Source organism: Pipistrellus hanaki (genome assembly GCF_964339955.1).
Source record: "Pipistrellus hanaki genome assembly, chromosome: 7".
Classification (NCBI taxonomy): domain Eukaryota; kingdom Metazoa; phylum Chordata; class Mammalia; order Chiroptera; family Vespertilionidae; genus Pipistrellus; species Pipistrellus hanaki.
This window is the reverse complement of record NC_140509.1, coordinates 19,340,182-19,360,964: the sequence shown is the minus strand read 5'-3', so window position 1 is coordinate 19,360,964 and position 20,783 is coordinate 19,340,182. Positions and strand designations below refer to the sequence as shown.

Here is a 20,783-nt window from a genome sequence, read left to right as displayed (position 1 = left end):
TAGCTTCTGTTCTCTCTCCTCTTTGAATCCTGCCTCATTCACACCCACAGGCCATCGGAAAGCGTGGCACGGTGAGAGTGGTGCTTCTGATATTCTACAAACTCTGGCTTTTTAGACATGTTTCCTGATTGCAATAAGCCAAATAGTATAGCACAGCTGCTTTAAGCTACTTACTGCCTTGATCTCTGGTGAGATAAGGATCACCCTGGATTCTTAAAAGTGACTGCACGTCCAATGCCTCCACTCCCATCCTTTGGGGCTAGTTCACATCCTACTCAAGTACCACTTAAACCCATTTCCTTCTCCTACCCTAGTGCTTTGCACACTTAGCCCTCAGGGACCACGCCGGTTTTTAGTGTAGCATTAATGGGACTCTAATCACCACTAGTCTTTGAAAGTCCGTATCCAACAGGAAATTACTTTCTTGACAGTTTCTCTTGAAGGAGCGGAGACTGACTTGTCCAGTGGGTAACTGATAAAATTTAATTAGTAAGTTATTAAATATGGGACAGCTTTTAGAGTTTTGTGGCTAGTTACAAAAACTTTGAATTTCTATGGCACTTAGCAAGAACAGAATTGCCCGTTATGTTCGCAGGAAGCGATGGTTGCTTTATCTGGGCTCCCATCGTTTTGGGAGCAGGTTTGAAAGGCACACTACACCGGAACTGAGGACCTCTGCATGAGCACAGGAGACAAAGACAGTTGACTTTGGGGCCCAGTAGCTTTTAGAACAGTCGAATGAATGGATGAATGAATAAAAGCTTTAAGGGGTCTGAAGGCTGGATTTGGTTTCCTCTTCTCCTTTTAGACTAGCACGTTTGAAACAAAGGGAGACAGCTGGGATCTAAAGTTGGCCCACACAGTGGATGGTCCCCCGAAGATGCCATGACTTCATTAAGCTAGACCAGGGATTTTCAACCTATGTGCCAAGAGAACTTTTAAAACATGCAACATCTGATTATTTAGCGAGGGGCGCTGGCTTCTTTTCCCTTATCAGGGGTGGGGAACCTTTTTTCGGCCAACGGCCATTTGGATATTTATAGCATCCACTTAATATATATAATTCACTTAATATAAATTTACATTGCTATGGAAGAAGCTCCCAAATTTATTGAATTTCGAGTTCCGCCTGCCATTGGCTTGGCAAACCCCAGACCACATGATTTCATGGGCCACTGGGTTGTGAGGTAGGCCCTTTAGCTGTGTGCCTCTGGGCAAGTGTCTTAAGCTTTCTGAACCTCACTTGTTCTGTACGGTGGGCCTCTGGAAGGGTTCAATGAGGTAGTTGCCGTATTTAAAGCAATTCCTGGCACACGGTAGGAGTCAGTAAATAGCAGTAGTAGTTGCTTCTAGAGTTGGAGGTTAAACGAGGTCATCTTATTTGGTGGTTAGCAGGGTGCCTGGCAGTTAATAAGATCGCTCACATTAGTTGTTCCTTACAGGGTCGTTGGGGTCCCATGAGTTAATCATGTGAAGTGCCTCAGCCTTACCTGGCTCGCAGTCAGTGTTCAATAAAGGGTGTTAGTTTATCGCTTCTGAAAGAAGGAAGCTGGACTGCGTGGACAGCTTAGCTCCTGAATTTGGTGTTTGAGCCTTTGAGGGAAGGAAGTGGATCTTATAATTTTGGGCATATCCTATAGCATTGTGCCTTGCCCAGAGCACGTGCTCAGTAACTGTTTTGTGATTAAAGAATTTATATATATATTTTTTTATATATTTTAAAAATTGCTTTTCTAGAGACAATGCAAAATGAAGGCATGTTTCTGGGGTGTGAAAGTGTCTTACCAGCCAGCTTTGTGCACTCCCATCCACACATGTGCATGCACACATACACGTGTGCACACACACGGACCCACACACAAATACACACAAACATCTAATGCTTTCCTTGACACGTCAGTTTGAAATCCTGTGTGGCCACTGTGAGATCCCAGAGGGAACCGTGGAGCCACCCCTGTGGCTGGATGGCAGTCACTGCAGGCCTTAACCGTGCACCCTGGCCCGTGGCCAGGTGCTTATCTGTGTGTCTGCAGGTTCTGATTCTGAACCCCATCAGTTCGACCAGAGACAGTAAGGGCTGATAGACTGACAGGAAGCTGGCGGTCTTCTGGTGACCTGGCTGGCACTCAGACAGCGTCACGCCTTGGAACCTGCAGAATAGCCATCCTCTTGTCAATCCCTCTTGGGACGGGTATGGGGGATAAAGTCGTGCTGAGGGTGGCAGTGTGGTGGCACTGGTTCAGAAGAATCCATTCAACAGATAACAGAAACATTTCCTAGCCCTGTTTCAAATATAAATGGGGCAGGGAGGATGTTAATTTTGTTTTTTGCCTCTCTCCCCCCAAGTCCTTCCTTTTCCTCTTCAACTTCCTGTTTTCCTCCTCAGAATCACATGAATTCCAGAGGGATGAATGGAGCATCTTCTCTGTATCTGGACACATGTCAGGACGTCGGAGGGAGCAGAGACTTTGTGGAGCGGGAGGCAGGGTGCCCTACAGGGAGCTGCCAGGGCCAATGCATCCCCTTCCCCCGGCCACTCCTCTCCTGTGGTCCTGGATCTCACTTTCTGTGGCCCTGGATACCCCTTGACTTGCTGTATTTCTCTCTGGTTCCCCTCTTACATTCCTTTATACCCAACCATTTTTCTCCCTCACCTCCCACCCTCTCAAGAACTCGGCCACCCAAAGCGGCATTCCTGTCCTCAGTCTCCACTCTGCCATGTCCACCAGCTTCTGCTTTCTCCTTTCCATCCAGTGTTTACTCAGCAAGGTACCCAGGGACCTTTGGTTCCTGAATCTGGTGGACTCTTCAATACCGTCATTCATTCCACAAATACTTACTGAGGTCCAGCTGTGTGCTAAGCACCCTTCCAGCCACGTGGGACCCATCGGAAAAAATAATCTTAAGACCACTGTGCCTGTGCAGCCCGTGTGCTGATCCCAGGTTGGCTGGTCCTTCCAGGAATGCTCTTCCCCTGGCTGCCTGGAGGGACTCTGCTCCTTTTCAGTCTTCTCTCCCTCCAAACCCCCTCCCAGGCCCTGGACTGCATCTTTTCTCTCTCGGGTTGATGACCCTACCATCCACACCACTCCCTGGTAGCCATCACCGCACCCAGCACATTGTATTTCCCTCGTGTGCTTGTGCATCTGCTTCCTGAACAAGGCCAAGCACCGCCCTGGACCACCCCTCACCTTCATTGGCTGTGCCACTGGGTCTGCCGAGACCCGCCCAGTGCTGTCCTGTGCTGTTGCTGCCTTTGCCTCCGTTCAGGCCTACTTATGCCTTCTTGCAGCAGCCTCCTTCCTAACGGGTCTGCACGCGGCCCCACTCTCCTCTCCTTCCCCAGCCCATCCGCTACACCCGTCGCAGAACGAGTTCTGCGGTGGAACCCTCATGCTAGTCCTGCCTACAGTCGTGAGTGGCCACCTCCCCCCTGTCGGATCAAGTCCAATTTTTATGCCTGCCATAAAGGGCCCTTCATAGACCTGGCTCCTGGCAGTTTTCTGGCCTCATCACCTTTCACACACACAGACCATTCCTTTTCCCTGGGAGTCATGTTTCTCCTACTTCTTACCTTGGTGCAAGCAGCTCCCTTCCTGCCCTCTTTTGCCCTGTCTGTCTCTGTGGGACACAGATCAGGCAGAACCTCCTTTTGGTGGCTGGGAGGGAGGACTCCATCCTTGTCTCGGTCAAGGAGGTCCCTCTGGTCTTCTGAACTGCCTACAAGTACTCTCTAGTAATGACAGTTTGCTCATTGGCTTGACTGACTGGCTCTGACGTGTTGTGGTGCCTTTCTTGCCTGGGATAATGTTTGGAGTGAAAGGGTAGAGGCATTTCTGTGCCTGGGAGTCGAGGGGGCAGAGCTTGGAGAGCATGGCTGGGTACCTGCGGCGTCCTGGGATGCCAGGCAGGGGTCCTGCTTCTCTCCCAGGCACTAGGGCGTCATGCAGGACTGTGGAGCAGGGTCTCTGGAGTTTTAGGAAGGTGGTTCTGTAGTCTCTCCCAGGGCAGTTGGGGAAGGTGGCAGAGACAGGACTTGAGCATAGTGCTTTAATCTACCCTCTGCATCCCCTGGCCTTAGTTCCTGCTTTTGTGCATGTCCAGTAGGGGACAGAGCAGTGGCCGCACAGTGAAAGGAACAGATCCATGCTCCCTCTACAAGGCTTTGGCAGGGAGAGCCTTCCCTCTTTCCCTCCTCCTCTGCGTGTGTTTACGTGTGTCCTCCTATTCTTAGGCATAAAGATGATCTGTGCTTCATAGCCGCAGCCTAATATCATTGGTGCCCCAGGCAGTTCCTCTAGTTCAGCAGGCCCGGGGTGGAGGACACCTTGCTCCGAGGCCCGGATTCATCAGGAAGTGGGTTGTTGCATGTTGAGCCTCGGGTGAGGGTGCCTGCGCACTCTGGGGACCCTCAGAGAACCAGCCTGTGAGGTCAGACTGAGGTCTAGCCCCTCCTCTGATGTTTGGTTTTCTTCCCGGGCTGCATTTCCCCTGTGTGAGGCCACATCCAGCCTCCTGGGGTGCTGAGAGGCTGACAAAAGCACCATGCATGTTCACATGGTGTTTGAAATACCACTGTCAATTAGTAAAGTGAAATTTTGTAGTAATTTATATTGCCATCTCTCTGTTTCTTTGTCTCTGTCTCTGTCTCTCTCTGTCTCTGTGTGTGTGTGTGTGTGTGTGTGTGTGTGTGTGTGTGCGTGCGCGTGTGTGTTTGTGAAAGAGAGAGAGAGAGAGAGAGAGAGAGAGAGAGCGAGAGAGAGAGAGAGAGAGAGAGAGAGATGTCTTGGCATAAAGCATTTAACAAATCAGACATTTGACTGATTTGACTGGACTGTTGATTGGGTTTAGGGGCATGGGGGGACTGGTTTGTGGCAGAGTGTGGATTGTGTTCATCTCAGGTTGTGCCTTTGGGGCTAGAGTTGTATTTTCTGTTTATCTGTAGCACATTTTTTCTGGCAACTCTTGCCTTTTATGTTGTTGTTTTCCTTCTCCACTTTGAAGACGGTTCGAAACATTCCCTTGTGAATAGTATTTGCTGACAAACAGGGGTATCTGAGTGCTGGATGTTTTTCATTAACCTTCCTGGCCTTGGTTTAAGTCAACGGAACCGAATTGTCGTCATTAAGTCCTGCTTATCAGGCGCCCTCATGCAGGTGGTCCTTGGCAGGTCTTTGTGGACTCACCTAGCCTGTGCCGGGTGCCAGCCTGGCCCCTAGGAGCAGGATGCATTGGGTGACGCAAGGTGGTAGGAAATAAAGGAGAGTCAGAATCAAGATGCACGTGGCAGAGTCCCTGGGCCTGACCCCACCTTCCTGCTGGGTGTGGAGGAGGAGGGCTCTGGGTGGTATGAGGATGGCACCGCGGTGGCTATCTCTGGGACCCATCACCCAATCTCTTTCATTAACACCCTTTAGCGGAGTAAGGGTGTGCAGAAAGGGGGCCAACAGAGATCACACATCTAAACTTCCTACAGAATGGCGTATTTTCAAAACTCGTTTATTTGCCTTGCAGCCCTGTTTGCGGAGTTTAAATAAGGGTGGAGGTGGACACTGGGTCAGGACCTGACACAAACACCAGAGGATCTGAGGGCTCCCTGTGCAAACAGGCCTGGTTTATGGCCTCCAGAGGCGGCGTTGCTTTGCTCCGACTCTGTGAACTCAAAGTTCGTTTTTGTAGCAAGCTCTAATCCACACGCCTGGTTCTTCAGTCCAAATGTGGGCATCGGCATACTGATGTTTTGAGTAGGAAACATCCCAGATGGTAGAGAATAATTAAAAGTGGTTGCAGTAGATCACTGTCTGCCTACTCTTTCTCTCCCTAAGCGTAAACAGGCAAATTTAGGCAAACGCACCCTGCTTGGTCCAGCTTTCCTGGGTGTTCTGAACCCCTGAATAATCCTTTCATTTCCCCAAGTACCAGGACATGCTGAGTTCCTTGGGGCCCCGGCACCCACTCTTGCCCACAGCCAGTGATTAGTGACTGGCCGTCATAGACACAGCCATGATAACGAAATCCCCCTCTCTTTTTGCTTCCTGCCTTATGGAGCTAAAGCATCTTTAAAAAGAGCAGCCAAGATGACTGTGATGTATTGGTGCAATGGTTCCTTTTCTGAAATCAAGTCTAAAACGTTATCTAATCTTAACTCTCCAGAAACCACTTGCAAACTAAAACTCTACATTCTGAAACCCTTTTTTCCCATTTATTATTATTATTATAATTATTAATTTATTTTGTTAATCCTCACATACTTTTCCCATTAATTTTCTTTATTATTCCTCACCTGAGGATATTTTTCCATTGATTTTTAGAGAGAGTGGAAGAGAAAGGGAAAGACAGAAATATCAATATGAGAGAAACATGGATTGGCTGCCTCCTGCACACCCCCTGACCAGGGCTTGGGCCGGGGAGGAGCCTGCAACCCAGGTACGTGCCCTTGACTGAAATCGAACCCAGGATGCTTTGGTTCGAAAGCTGACATTCTATCCAGTGAGCCAAACTGGCTAGGGTTCCAGTTGATTTTTAGAGAGAGAAATCAAGGGAGGGGGAGAGACAGAAAACTTCAGTGCAAGAGAGACACATTGATTTGTTGCCTCTCACACAGCCCAACTGGGGCAGAGATCGAGCCTGCAATGGAGGTATTTGTCCTTGACTGGAATCGAACACACAACCCTTCAGTCCCAGGGCCGACACTCTAACCACTGAGCAAGCTAGCTAGGGCTGATTTTTATTGTTAAGATAATGCATATGAACAGGTGGCTTTTGGCCAAAAGTGAAAATAATTTGTCTTGATCAATGTGTGTGTTTTATGAATATCCACAAAGCAACCAGTACTCTGAACTTTGCCATGTGGTACAGGAGAAAAACATTTTAAAAACATTAATAGTATTAACGGCTATTTTCTGTGAGCACTTCTTCATTTTTATTTCATTTTTAGCTTCCATGAGGACTGGTTTATGAGTGTGCTATGCTATAAATAAGGGGAAAGCTATTGGGAGGAGGTGAAGAAGAATGAAGTATATAGTCAAGTAAGGGTACTGGATATATTGATCCAGGGCTCTTTTTTTAGATAAGATGAGAGTGTGTGTGTGTGTGTGTGTGTATGTGTGTGTGTATGTATGTATATATGTATATGTGTGTATATATATTTATATTTAAATAGATTTTTATTGATTTTTTTAAGAGAGAAAAAGGGGGAGGGAGAGAGAAATAGAAACATCAATAAGAGAGAAATATCGATTGGCTGCCTCCTGCACGTCCCCCCACCAGGAAATGAACCCACAACCTGGGCATGTGCCCTGACTGAGAAACAAACCAGTTAACTTCTTGATTCATGGGATGATGATCAATCCACTTAGCCATACCAGCCAGTCAAGAGAATATATATATATTTTATTAAGGTTGTCTGTAGAGCACATAGTAGGTCAAGTTCAATCTATACAAGTATAGATTGCATAGATATGCAGTCTTATTAAATTATATTTAAGTTGTGGGTGTGTATGAAGTGGGGAAGGGCTGTCCCTAGGCCGCCTCCTGGTTGTCGGTACCTCATCTACGTCCCAGATTGGGATGAATAGCATTGCAAGTTGAATCTTCAGATGTTATCTTTAAAGCCCAAGTTCAGAGATGTGCAAAACTCTAAGTGGCTCTTTCTAAATTTCTCTTTATGTCAATATAAAGTTTAGACTTTGGGACCGATAAATATAATACAGCAAGTAGTATTTTATTGTGGCTACTCTGATTACGGGTCTTTCTCATAAATACATGTTGTCCCTTTTTAATCTAATGTAAAACGGTGGTCATGGCATTAATAGCGAGACTATTCAGCATTGAGAACATTCTGTAGAGAATCTGTTGTGTGTGTGTGTGTGTGTGTGTGTGTGTGTGTGTGTGTGTTTAGCTTTGGTAATTCTTATAGCAAGGCAGGTTTTCAAGTGAGGAAACCAGAATTTCCAGGCATTGCTAAAAGCCACACAGACAGGTACTGTCGGCACTCAGCCCCCTGGTCTCAGGCGCACAGCCCTCCCAGCAGTTTCTGGTCATCCCCAACAGAGAATTTCAGAAAATAAGGGTGAAAAGCATTTTTGTTTCAGCTGTATCTGCCTTTTGTTTGGAGACGGACAGGCTGCAAACCACGTACACCAAGTCCCTGCCATGGACGCGCTGGTGCAGGTGATGAGTGGACTGCTGCCTGGGCTTCCTGTGAAGCCAGAACTCAGGGAGCAAACACGCCAGAAAAGAAGGGCTCAAAGACTCTTCTATTAAAACACACACACACACACACACACACACAGCCTCTTCCCCACCAACTGGGCGTAGCTTTCAAATGTTTTCCTGTCTGACCGAAATTTTCCTATCCACCACCTCAGCAGAAAGATGCAAAATCAATTTGGGGGAAGCTGGAGTCGAGACTGCTTGGCTTCCTGAGAGGAGAGGAGCTTTCAATGAGCTTCTGAGGAGGAAGGAAACGGACGTCCTCACCATTGGTCAGGGGGTCTGGTTCGGCCACTCGCTACTCCCTGTGTCCCAGCCCTTAGGCCCCGTCCATGGGACAGCCACGGCTTGGAGCAGAGCTGCTTCTGTGAGAGCAAGGCCCCGTTTGTATGCTTCTCTCTCTCTCTCTCTCTCTCTCTCTCTCTCTCTCTCTCTCTCTCTCTCTCTCTCTCATACACACACACTGAACTTTTATGCTACTCCGTTCTGGGTGGCTGGTCTGCCAACACAGCCCTTCCCAAGTGCCAGCTCGTGGCTGTGCCTGCCAGGAAATAAACAGAATAAACCAAACCAAAGGACTGGATACGATCTCAAAGGAAAGCGATGAGACTGCCTTCATCGCCGTTCTTATCTCTTCTCTTGGGTGCCCAGGTATCGCCTTGCAGCGGAGAGAGAACAGATGGGGCATTGGAACCCTGGGTGTGCGCAATGTCCGTGGCTGGCGGGCTGGTGTTAACACAGGCGGTTGGTTGACTTGCTTTCTCCGTCTGTCAGACCGAGGCGATACCAGACCTCATCTTCACAAGGTGAAGCAGTAACCGGTTAAACTCTCGAGGAAGGCTGTGTGTTAGATGTTGACAAATAAATGGAATGAGAGCCTTTTGCAGCTGAGGCTGAAGAGGCCCTTTAAATAAGGTGACCAGACGTCCCGCTTTTGGCGGGACAGTCCCGATTTTTAACAATTTGTCCCGCACCCCACGGCATTTTATAAAAGTCCATCAGGCATCCATTCTGACCACTCCAGTTGGCTTTTTCCTTCCCATGTAGCTGTAATAGGGATGTTGGTACCTACCGTGTAGGATCACTGTGAGAGCTACATGGGACAATTTATATAAAGCACTCAGAGCCGTGCCGGCACCGTGTGAGCCCTTGATAACGTTAACTGCCGTGATTGTAGTTGTTGGTAATGGATGAAAAAACAGGTCCAGAGAAGTACAACACTTGCCTTAGGTCACCCAGCTGCCCTGCAGCTGACCTGGGCCTGGAGTTTGCTGAAAGCCGCTGTTTCAGGGCATCCTTGCTCTCCTGTAGCAAGAGCTCAGATGCACACGCGCTCCTAATAGAACACGGCGTTATGGCTGTAAAGCATGCTCAGTGTCACTGCCTTTGTGCTGGATGGCCTGTTTTAGTTAGAAGTTCAGTGAAGCCGTGTGTGTGTGTGTGTGTGTGTGTGTGTGTGAGAGAGAGAGAGAGAGAGAGAGAGAGAGAGAGAGAGAGAGAGAGAGGTGGCCCCTTCTACATGATTTAGTGCTCTCCCTTTGCATTAGTGTTTTAGCACATTGTCACTTTTAACCTTTCACCCACTGAGTCTGGCATTTAAAATGCTATTAAACTCAATAATGTTTCCTATAAACAGCCTTAGAGGGGTGGGAAATAATTGGAATGACATTTTTAATAGGCTTCTGTTTCTCAGCCCTCTGTGCGTGCGAGAGGAGTTTATTCTGGGCTTTGTCCCTGGCCTGAGGTTGGAAGAGGGTTATGGAGTGAATTTCTGGGATGCAAAAGGCCTTTTAAAGCACGGAGAGTGGGTTTATGCTGGAAAAGTAGTGTTGCTTTTCTGATAGTCTTTTTTCAACTAATGGACACAGTGAATCCGGGAGCTGGTCACTCCCTTCTCCTTCAGGTGGCTTCCAGACAGCTTAGAGGCAACTTTCTGGCCACCTTAGCCAATGGGTAGGACTGTCTGGAATGCATTTTTATGGATCAACCTTATTCCTTGCTTATTCTCTCTGCCTGCATATATATTTTTTGGTCCTCTCCTGCCTCTCTTTTATTTTGCCATTCAATTTTATGTGCTGTGCTGTATTGTATCCTACATTTGTTTTTGGAACAAACTTTAAAAAAAAAAAAATCAAATTGAATATTGTAAGATTGTAAGGTCTTGGTAGGCCAGTTCACCTCTCTCTGCCCCAGGTTCAGCTTCTTCGTCTGTAAAACATGGGAGCTGACAGCATCTTGCTCTGAGATATAGTGAAGTAGAGCGGGCACGGCTCCTGCAAAGAAGGATGCACAGTTGGGAATGGTTTCTGCTGCTGCTACCGGGGGCAGGACTGGAAAAATACTGGAATCTGGTACTTTTGCCTTAATCAGAGTCTTAGATCCTCTTCTCCCAGGATCATGTTAATAAAACATGTGTTAACCATTCATCTGTGTTTACTAAGTACTATAGTTGCTTCTATTATTAGTTCATCAATTATGTATTATTGACCGGGAAGCTCAGTGGGTTGGAGAGTCGTCCCGTGCACCATACCTATGTTGCGGGTTCAATCCCTGGTTGGGGCAAGTATGGAGGCAACCGATTAATTTTTCTCTCTCTCTCTGATGTTTCTCTCTCTCTCCCTCTCTTGAAAATAAATAATAATAAAAAATACCCTTCAGTGAGGATTGAAAATAAACACATATTGTTGAGATACCTACCGTATTTTCCGGCGTATAAGACGACCCCCTAATTTTACAGTTAAAACATAGGTTTAGGCCTATATTCGCTGTATAAGACTACCCCCCACTTCCGAGGCAACACGAATTCTTTTTTTAATAGACCGCCTCTCTGACTGGCCAATCCAAGCAGGCTTTTTATGCATGCAAATTATACATGTTCTGTACCCGAAGCTACACTGTGTTCTAGTAAAAAGCCTGCTAGGGCGGTGGTATAGTGCCATCCTAGATTTCCAAGTGAGGTGCTTTCTATCCGTCCTCTTTTCTCTGTTCCCTCTGCTGAGACCTGAATTCAGACCACTGAAAAAGCCCGGTTGACTTTTTTTCGTTTCAAAAGTCGTCTTATATGCCGGAAAGTACGGTACTACATGCTCAACACAGGTATGGAGCCCAGAGAGAGGCAGAGAGGACATGCACAGGCGTGTAAATGTGGGCTGAGGGTCAGGAGAGTGAACACACTCCTGGCTTTGTTACTTAATCACTCTATTCAGTTAACAAGTGCTTGCTGAGTCTAGGACTATCTCAGGCTGTGATTGAAGATAATCAAGGCAAGTAAGATTTTTACTTTCTTAAAACTTATATTCCAGTGATGAGGGAATTTCAAAACAAGTAAAGATACATCCCCTGAAGCTGTGTACTCACCATGGGTGAACGTTAGGGTGTGTCAATTATACCTCTATAAAGGTGTTAGAAAGGAAGAAAGCTTGGCCCCAGTGCATTTGATCCTCATTTTTCGCAGATCAGGTGTCTCCCAGGGTTCCTCTTCCCTAAATTTTGTAACTCCCAAGCCAGCACTCCCAGTGATTTTTGGGGTCTCTCACGGGCATGCACAGAGCAGTGAAAAGTAGTCACTCGATGCGCACGTTCCTAACCAAGGTACAGCCTTCTTGTCTCAGCTCTCCCATTAGCAAGTGTCCTTTTTGTGGTCCATTTAGTGTCACTCTGTGTGTGTGTGTGTGTGTGTGTGTATGTTTGTGTGTATGCGTGTGCATGCATGTATTTCTGCACTTTCTGTTGGTGAGTTTGCTATTTAAAATGGCCCTCACACCAGGTACTGAAGTGCTGTCTTGTGTTCCTAAGCACGTGGCTGTGATGCGCCTTACAGGAAACACATGTGTTAGCGAGCATCCTGCAGGTGTCAGTGACAGCACCGTTGCCATGAGTTGAGTGTTCACACTTCGACAGTGTGTGTTCAGTGCAGCACCTTAAAACAGAGACACACCCAAAGCACGGCTATGCGTTGATCCACTCAGGGAAGCTTGACCAGAGACTGGCAGGAGCCTAAGCCTGGTTTCCCCTGGGAGCCATGGGGCAGTGTTTGCTCATTCAGTGTTCACAGTGACTTCCTGGAACAGAACTACTGTGAACGCCAAAGTTGGCTGTCTGTGAGGACTGGGACAAGAATGTCTGTACAGCCCCTATAACAAATGTCTGTCTTCCTTTAAAGAAAAAGCAGGATTCTTCTTTCCATCGTTGGAATAGCGGGCTCCATCCACTTATATACACTCTCGCAGAGGGCCTGTTTTAGTTGGCTGAGCTTTTCAGTATTAAGCATTAGGGGTAACCCTGTGGTGAGTAGTAATGAAAGCACTAGTATGTATGACAAAGATTTTATTATGTAGCCACTCATTTACTTGTTGGCCTTAGTAAACAACAGGTGGGCCTACACGTTTTCCACGTGACTGTGCTTTGAACACTGTCATGTACGTGACAGATCTTTACCTGGGCCTCTGACACTGCAACAATCACGTGCTAAAAGGGAGATTTAAATATTTAATAAGCTGTAGCTTTGTACCAATTTTTTTAGTCTTTAATCTGTTGGGTTATGTTGTGTAGTCACAGTTCAAGTTGTGATGTCAAAATAAAATGGATAAATCAATGCTCAGGAAAAGCTCTCAGAAATTGCCCCGAACATATGGAGGGAGACATGGATATGGGCTGGGGAAAGGAAGGAAGTCAAGGAATGTAGTGAATATTAGGTTTTTCTTTACATATTTGTGAATTGTTTCACTTTTTCAGAGAGAGTGGAAGAGGGTAGGAGGGGAGAGAGAGAGAGAGAAACATCTTGTGAGAGAGACTAGATTGGTTGCCTCTCACATACACCTTAGTGGGGTACATGCCCTTGATTGGGAATTGAAGCCCATACCCTTTGGTGTGCGGGCCTATGCTCTAACCCACATGTGTCAAACACACGGCCCGCGGGCCAAATCCAGCCCGCCAGGCCTTGCAATGTGGCCCGCACCGCGTTGTCATCACTGCACTCCACTGTCAGTTTATGACATTGTCAGTTTATGACTGTTCAGTAAACCATTCGGCCCGCGATTTAGGCTGGATTTTAGATTTTGGCCCCTTCTCTGATTGAGTTCGACACCCCTACTCTAACCACTGAGCATCTTGGCCAGGGCTGCTTTCATTGATTTTAGAGGGGGGAGGGGGACTTTGTTGTGAGAGAGAAACATCTATTGGTTGCCTGCATGTACACCATGAACTCTCCAGAGAACTTCCTTAGGTTGCCCAGAGTCCATTTCTAAGACACATTATAATTCCATGCGTAGAGAGCAGGCATTCAGCCCTGATTGCACATTTGAATCCCTGGGGGAGCTTTTAAAGCTCTCTGTGCCTGGGACACCCCCAGCCAATTAAGCCTGACCCTTCGGGGCATCAGCCCAACGGCAGGCTCCCCAGGGCACTCCAACGCGCAGCCAAGTCTGAGCAGCCCGCACGCAGGGCCTGTCCCTCCTCACCCCCTCACAGCAGACTGCTCTGCCCAGTCTCTGTCTCAGAACCTTTGCTGTGTCTCTCATAGAATTCATTTCATCTATGCTTTAAGTAAATGCTTATTTCATCTTTAAAAAAAAAAAAAATACACATCCTCTTAAAAAGTGAAACAATTCATCTCTGGCCAGGTGGCTCGGTTGGTTGGAGCATCATCCCACACACCAAATCGGTTCAGTCAGCAGTCCACGTGGTTGGTGGGGGTCTGGGGCGCCCCAGCAGCACGGCTGTGGGAGCCCCAGCAGAGCAATCCGGGTAAGCACACAACGCTGACCGGCGCTTTCTTCGTTATTGCTTGCGGTTCAGAGCCCAGGAGAGGAAGGGGTCTGACTGGCTGGTCTCCTGCCTGGGGAGAGGCTCTGGCCCCTTCATTCTTCCAGGAGGAATGTGGTGACCAGAGTGGCCCCACACACCCCGCTCTCACAGCAGGGGAGAGGGGTTTCCTCAGGAAGGGGGATGGATGCCTTAAAAAAGGGGGATGGATGTTGGTGAGGAGACCCCACAAGGTCCACTCCACTCCAGCACCTCCAAGACGTGTCTTTCCTGCATGAAACCGAGTGAGAGATCTGCGCCCAGGGCATGGAGAGTGTTAGGTATTTTTTTCTTGCCCTTCTCCCCTCTTCTTCCTTTCTCTGGTCTCCCCTCACAGGGGTCTCAGCCTGAGAAGACCAGGTTTACCCTCCAAGGAGTCCTGGCAGACAGGTGGACAGGTAGACAGGCAGGGATGACCAGTGTGAGCAGAGTGCAGCTGGGGGAGACCTCACGGCTGGGGTGGCGGCCTCAGTGAGGTCAGGTGGACTGCTCTCAAGGAGAAGGCGTGGGTGACAGGTGACCAGGGACAGCTTGAGTGACAGCATGGGGGACACAAATAGTTGAGTGAAGCAGGCCAGCACAGGCTCAGCTTCTGATTTTTTATCCTGTTCAGTGAGCAGTGACTGAGCACCTACTGTGTGCATTGGTTGGTTACTTGAGAAGGGTATGGGGACAGGTGAGATGGCACAGGCCCTGCCCTGCGGAGTGCCACTGAGAACAATAAGGAGTGCAGGAGGTGATGTCCAATGGGGCATGAAGAAGGAGACTCACACTCTGTCACAGGCAGGGAAGGCTTCTAGGGGTTACCGTTGAACTGGGTTACAAAGGATGAACCAGCCCAGCAGGGTGTGACTCAGCGGTTGAATGTTGACCCAGAAACCAAGAGGTTACCCATTCGATTCCCGGTCAGGGCTTAAGGCTGGGCTCCATCCCCAGTGGGGTGTGTAGGAGGCAGCCCATCGATGACTCTCTCTCATCATTAATGTTTCTCTCTCTCTCCCTCTCCTTTCCTCTCTGGAAAAATTTTTAAAAAGAATGAATGAGATTTTGATCTGTAGGGTTTTCTGAGGGGGACTAAAACATCCCAAAGAAAAGAGTGAGTAGTAGATTTTGCTTAAATACACGTAACATACATCTGTTCTAAAGAAGTGGAGGTGCTTGGACTGGAAGGGAGGCAGGGCACCCTGAGGAAGGGCTCGGGGCAGCAGTAATGAGATTTGGGGTGCGGGTAGGAAACAGCTGGGTGTATGGATAGTGCTTTGTTTCCCAGAGTGCCATGCCACCCCTCGTCTGATTGGACCCGTCCCTGCGAGATTGACAGAACATGGCCACGACAGTAGCACCAACGAGGAGGCTCCGGCCTCACTGCACACAAAGACAGATGACCCCCTGGAGAGGATCGGGGCTGGCGGGTGGGGAGAGTCTTGCTCTTCACTAGACAGAGAAGCCGAGGACAGAGCCTGCGTCTGTGCAGCCAGGAGTCCCAGTGACGCACGGATGGGCGTGATGCATAATTCCTGCTTCCCGCCCCGCTCTAACCCAGTGTTTCCCCCACACCCATGGTGCATCCTTTAGACACTTTCGTTCAGAGGAGAAGCAGTGACTCTCTATTGATGAGGTGTCTCTGGAGGCCTCCTGGGACAGGCCTGGGTCTCGCCTCCTCCCCTGGCCTCCCACGTGTTCCAGGACAGTGTGGGTGGTGCTTCTCGCTCCAGTGGCACCTCAGAAACATCTGGGGAGTTGGACAGAGCAGCAGGGGTGCTACGGATAGCCTTCATCGTCCAGGCAGGGAGAGTGCGGCTCGCCGTGTCCGACGACTCGCTGTGTTTACATAGCCAGCAAATGGCTGGGGCAGATTGGAGCTCAGGCAGCGGGTTCTCAAGTCCAAGCTTCAAATCCTCACATTGGATCACCTCTCCCCTGCAGGCTAAATTGCCAGAGCACTGATTTGCCAGGTGGCAACCATAGTGTTTTGTTGTTTTTTTCACAGCACCACTGAGATTTTAAGTAAACAAACCAGAGAGTGGGGTGTTCTGCCTTGCCCCATGCCCCACAGTAGGGCAGATGCTTCTGACGCTCAGGTGTGGACTCTGGGCTGCTGCCCGCTGTTTAGCTAACATGCTTGGGGAAGCTGGGACCTCATCTTCTATTAGTTTCTGTCCTCCACAGTGCAGGGTACCCAACACTAATTGAGTGAATGAATGGATTCTTGAATGGATGAAAGCATGGCAGACTGATTTGTATCCTTAGCTTGTGAGCTGTCAGCTGGCCAAGCACAGCTCATTTCATTCCATCTTCAGTGAGTATAAGTCTAGATACCACACAGAGCCCAGGATTGCTTTGTTTGTTTGTTTGTAGTGCAGGTATTAGGAGGGCTGTCATTAAATGGAAGAGAAAAAAAGCCAGTGCTAACTATGCATTAGGTAAAACCTTCATTGGGGAGGCCTGTGGTCTGAGAAGGAAAAGGGCTGGGCCCTGGGAGCTGGGGGCAGGCTCTACATGAGTCTTTTGATGTGACCAAGAGACTAAATTGGAATTCTTTTTCTTTATTTTACAGGTCACTGCCAAGACTGCCTTCCTATTTATTTTACCTCAGTATAATGTTAGCATGCCTACGGCAGGTAAGCAAAGCACCAGTCTCCGTCTTTCTCTGGTCCTGCTAACTCTGAACTCGCGTAACTTGCTTTTCCTGTGTACATGTATGGTCCTTTCAGATAGTTAACCTCAGCATCCAACATCCTAGCTCTGTTAAAGATACAGCTGCAGCCACATTCGGCTCTGCACGTTGGGCTCTTGGGTCTTAGCACCAGGAACCAGACATGCTCCTCTTTCTTATTGCCAAGCGCTGGGTGCTCTCTTGATGATAAAGGTTTTTTGTTAGCTGAATCTGGTTTTCTCCTTCACTCTGTAGTAGAGAGTTGAGTTGTCTGGACTTTAAGGTGAGATTGCTTTCTTTGCCTGGCTCCACTGACGCCTAGATAAAGGGCTTTGGGGGCAAATCTCTTAACCCATGGCCTATGGAGGATGTAGCTTCAAATCTTTACTGGACTTGCCTGCTGCCTGCAGTCTCTGCAGCCAGACCCTGGGAAGCCATGCCTCTGGGGCAGCCAAATCGGTTCCTTTTTATGAGAATCAACTAAGGGATGCTGGCAAGTGAGGACAAAGACTCCCTGCTCAGGAGAGATGAGATACGATACTGGCCAGCCCCGGTAGACAGGAAGCTAGGGAGATGCCTGCCCATCCCAAGGTGCATGCCAGGCCTGGTGGGGACAGTGGACTGTCTTGCTCAGTGCCATGCAGTCCAAGGTCAAAGTCAGGCTTCTTCCTCCTACCTCTTCCTCCTAGTTAAAATCCTAGTAACTAGGACACCTCTAGACCTAGTTCAATTTATTATTTACTGACTTTAAAGTTTCTAAAAATTGTGGTGAAATACAGATAAGGTAAAATTTAACTGTCTTAACCATTTTTTTAAGTGTACAGTTCAGTGGCTTTAAGTACATACATGGTGTTTTACAGTCATCACCACCATCCATCTTTAGAACTCTTCATCTTGCAAAACCGAAACTTTGCACCTGTCAGATAATAACTCACAGTCCCCACCCCGGCAACCCCCCTCTCCTTTCTGTCTCTCTGAATTTGACTATTTGAGGTGCCTCACATAAGTCGAACCATGTAGTATTTGTCCTTTTGTGACTGCTTAAAATTTAATTTTAAATGAATGTTTTTCCAAAATACATTTACATGATTGCTGCATGTCTTTCGGAGGAAATTTACAAAATACAGATAAACACAAGAAGGGGGAAAAAATCACAGATGACCCCACACTCAGACAAAACTGCAGTTTACATTTTAGAGTGTGGATTCATGACCTGCTTCTTTTACTGTTAGCATGTGGTGACCCTTTTTTCCGGGCCATTAATTGTTATTCCACTCAGTAAGACATTTTGAAAAGCTATGAAGTATTTTTTAATAGGGATTACCACAAGTTGTCTATTCTGTCTCATACTATTGGATATTTAAGTTTCTAGTTTTTATTGTAAACAGTGCTGTAGTAAAATTCTTGTGGCTAAATTTTTGCATGTATTCATGGTTATTTTCTTCATTTTTCATGATTATTTTCTAAGGATCAATTCCTATTACTGGAATTTCTGGGTCAAGTAGTATGTACTTTTTAAAGGTATTATATATGAATGGCCAAAATATTTTCTGCCATCTAATTCTAAGGACCCATACAGCCTAAGTTTTTCTTTTCTTTTCTTTTTTTTTAATATAAGGCTTTTTTTTTTTTTTTTTTTTTTTTAATGTGAGAAGGCCAGTTTATTAATTTTTAAAGAGATATTCAGTTATCAAATGTTTTCATTACATTTCTCCCTAAAATCAATTTACATAGGATGCCAGATCATGACCCATACAGCCTTATGAATTTACCGTGAGAAAGCGGGGACCACAGCATCTCATGTGCGTGTAACCCAGGCAAGCCTTTATCTGTTTGTGAAACCAGATCACAATCAGAGGGTTGGTTTTTAAGTTTGAAAACTTTCTCAGAGAAATTACCGGACAAGTGATACCCGACACGCATCCCTTTCACAGCCAGGATGAGAAGTGAAGACTTTATGCTCCAGGGTTGAACTCAGAGCCTCTGAGCATAGAGGGCATCCCACCATGTTTTTTGTGTGAGTTTTTAAAAAATATATATTTTATTGATATATATGTTTTACAGAGAGGAAGGGACAGAAATAGAGAATTAGAAACATCGATGAGAGAGAAACATTGATTAACTGCCTCCTGCACACTCTCTACTGGGTATGTGCCTGCAACTGAGGTACATGCCCTTGACCAGAATTGAACTTGGGACCCTTTAATCTACAGGCCGACGCTCTATCCACTGAGCCAAACCCGTTAGGGCATCCCACCGTGTTTTGGGCGTGTGCCAGTATTGGTCATATTATTACCTTCGTTTGTTTGTTTTAAATTAACTGATCAAGCCAGACAAATATGAGTGTAATGTATAAAACACATCTGCTCTCTGACTCACAGAACTTACCATTTGGTTAGGGAGGCATCGATAATAAACAAGCGAACAACAAATAATTATAGTCACAATAAGGGTGGAGAAGGAAATACACAAGGTTACATGGTCAGAAAAAATAAAGGGGTGATGACGGAAGATGTTTCTGAGAGTTGACGTCTGAGCTGCGTGTGTAGGGCGTGGTGCCGGGGGCATAGAGAGGTGGGTCTGAGTAGAAGAAAGTGCATTCCAGGCTGAGGGCTCAGTATGTGCACAGGCCTCCTGAGGGAAACAGATACCTTGGCACGTTCAGTAAATGAAGGCCCCTGTGACTGGAGCCAGCTAGGTGTGGCATCTTTCTTGGGCCTACTGAGTACTCCTCCAGGCTACAAGGCCCGGGGAAAGGTGAAGTTACATTAAAATGTATACTGAGTTGAGGAGTTTTCCATTACTGTAGAGAGGGAGGATGAAGTATTGTTAAATAGCCTATCATTTGTTTAAATCTTGCCATTTGGGGCCATTTGAAATATGACCAGCAAATAACCAAGAGAGACAATGAAATCAGAACAACCTGCTCAGTTTTGTTTCTTGAGCTCTTTAGACACCAACCCAGTAGCGTTTGGTTTGTACTTCTCGTGGAAAAAAACCTGTTCACAGTAACTGGTCTGTTGAGTTTGCATGTTTGGCCTCTCTAAGGCCAACATGCTTTGTGTAACGGGGTGAATTGTGATCTCTAATGTTTCTCCTGAATATAACATGTAACTGGTTCAACTAGATGTTTAGAGCTTGAGTTTTAGCTGGGCGGTGAGTTTTCATACACCGTGGCTTTCCTCGCTCCGCTGAGGTTCTCACACTCTGTGGAGAATGGCCGGTGGTGATGCTGAGGATCTCTCCTGCTTGTTGGGTTTTGTTCCCTTTCCTCCCTCCTGTCTTCTTCCCAGCTCCCAGCATTTGTTTATGGGGCTGCCGTCACCCAAGTACCACACACTGAGTGTCTTAAACAGCAGAGATATATTGTCTCACAGCTCTGGAGGCTGGAATTCCAAGATCAAAGTCAGCAGGGCCACGCTCACTTGCAGACGTTAGGGAAGGGTCCGTTCAGGCCGCGGTCCTGGCTTCTGGTAATTACGTGGCTGGTGGCAGCACGAGGCCAATCTCCACGTGGCCTTCCCTCTGCCTGCACGTTGGTCTCTGTGTCCAAAGTTCCCCTCTGCAAGGACATAGTCACACTGGGTCCAGAGCCCGTTCTGCTCCCCTGTGACCTCATCTCAACTGACGACTTCAGCAACAACCCCGTTTCCATATTAGGTCACGTTCTGGGATGCTGGGGGGTAGGGCTTCAACCTATGAATCTTTTGGGGACACAGTTCAACTCAAAACGGCAGCTATAATTGCAGAGAGACCCTCCATTCAGAGTGAGGACTGAAGGGGGAGCTGGCACAGTCGTGGCAGTAATAAGCTGTGCCTTCTGGTGGGGCACCGGTCACGCCAGCATCCTTGCAGTTTTCTTTAAGGTCAGCAGTAATGAAGCAGGAAATGTTCCTTGTCACCAAATTCCTATTCTCCTTATTCCCATTTGCAGCCCTGTTAGGGTTGCCAGACTTAGGAAACAAAAAATCCAAGATCACCCGTTAAATTTGAATTTCAGATAAACAACAAATACTTTCTTTTACTGTAAGCATATCTCACATTATGCATGCGACGTAATTACCCTAGAAAACGATTCTTCATGTGAAACTGAAGTTTCCCTGGCTGTCCT

The 20,783-nt window shown here is 47.3% G+C and overlaps 1 protein-coding gene across 1 annotated transcript in view; it reads left to right on the top strand.

Moving 5' to 3' along the window:
- TRAM2 (translocation associated membrane protein 2) overlaps nucleotides 1-20,783 on the top strand; it is a 76,411-nt gene that overhangs the window by 23,467 nt on the left and 32,161 nt on the right. Inside the window, exon 2 of the mRNA XM_084889469.1 lies at nucleotides 16,574-16,637. Coding sequence (XP_084745595.1) covers nucleotides 16,574-16,637 — 64 coding nt within the window. The remainder of the gene's footprint in view (nucleotides 1-16,573; nucleotides 16,638-20,783) is intronic.